This window comes from Apteryx rowi, unplaced genomic scaffold (genome assembly GCF_003343035.1).
Source record: "Apteryx rowi isolate R43461 unplaced genomic scaffold, aptRow1 scaffold_1331, whole genome shotgun sequence".
In the NCBI taxonomy this organism is placed as follows: Eukaryota; Metazoa; Chordata; class Aves; order Apterygiformes; family Apterygidae; genus Apteryx; species Apteryx rowi.
This window is the reverse complement of record NW_020447566.1, coordinates 1-1,066: the sequence shown is the minus strand read 5'-3', so window position 1 is coordinate 1,066 and position 1,066 is coordinate 1. Positions and strand designations below refer to the sequence as shown.

At 73.5% G+C, this 1,066-nt stretch overlaps 1 protein-coding gene across 1 annotated transcript; it reads left to right on the top strand.

Moving 5' to 3' along the window:
* Nucleotides 1-471: 471 nt before the first annotated feature.
* Nucleotides 472-1,060, top strand: INPP1 (inositol polyphosphate-1-phosphatase; the record flags this gene model as incomplete). The annotated part of the gene is made up of 3 exons (XM_026056857.1): nt 472-693; nt 827-887; nt 960-1,060. Coding segments are annotated over exons 1-3 (366 nt in total), but the record flags the coding sequence as incomplete, so codon positions are not given.
* Between the last annotated feature and the right edge of the window lie 6 nt (nt 1,061-1,066).

Genomic DNA, 1,066 nt, shown 5'->3' with positions numbered 1-1,066 from the left:
CCCGTCCCCTCTAGGCAGGGCTGGGGGTGGCCCGGCTGCCCCATGGGTGCAGCCCCTCGGCCCCATAGCGGGGGGCTGAGATGCTCGGGGAGGGGGTGCGCAGCCCCCTTTTTCCACCTCGCTCTGGGGGTGCAGCTGGGGCCCGGGGCCCCCCAGGCCCGGCTGAGCGGGGGGGGGGGTATGATTGCCCCCCTCCTGCCCCTGGCGCTGGGGACGGTCCCTCGCCCCCATCCACGTCCCCACATCTGGGCCGCGGCCAGGCCGCCTGCACATCTGGCAGCGATTTGGGCTAATTTTAGCCCGGACCCCACCCCGGGGCCCCTGCGGGTGCCAGGCCTGGGGACGAGCCAGGTCCTGAGTGGGGCAGGATGCGGCCCGCGGGGATCCCCACACCCTGCAATTACGGGCCTGGCGCTGAGCCTCCCGGCGCTGGATTTAGCGCCGGCTATTTGGGGATGAGCTACCCGCAGCGCTGTGCCGCCCCGCGCCATGGCGGGGCTGCTGAAGAGCCTGGTGAGCGTCTCGGAGAAGGCGGCCCACATCGCCCGGCTGTGCCGCCAGGAGGACGCCCTCTTCCACCTGCTCGTGGCCGAGAAGACGGGCGCCGACAAGAACGAGAGGTTCGTGCAGGACTTCAAGACCCTGGCGGACGTGCTCATCCAGGAGGTCATCAGGCACGACGTGGGGAAGGAGGTAGGGGCCCGCGGGGGGGGCGATGCGTGGGGCCTGGCCCCCGGCCCGCCGGGGGGGTCCCCGGGGTGCCCCCAGCATCCGCAGCATTTCTGGGGTGCCCGGCTGAGCTGCCCCTTCCCATTTCGTCTCCCAGTTCCCGGAGCTGCGGGACCACATCTGCGGGGAGGAGTCCAATGAGTTCGGGAATGGGCTAGGTGAGTGGCTGCGGGGGGGTCGCGGAGGCGGGGGGCCTGGGGGCCCGGGCCCTGACCCCCGCCCGCCCGCAGGGGAGACGGTGGCGGTGCGGGTCTGCGCCACGCAGGGCGACACGGCGGCGCTGCTCTGCCGCGTGCTGGACCGCAACCGGGAGGCCGCCGAGCTCCTGGCGGCCGCC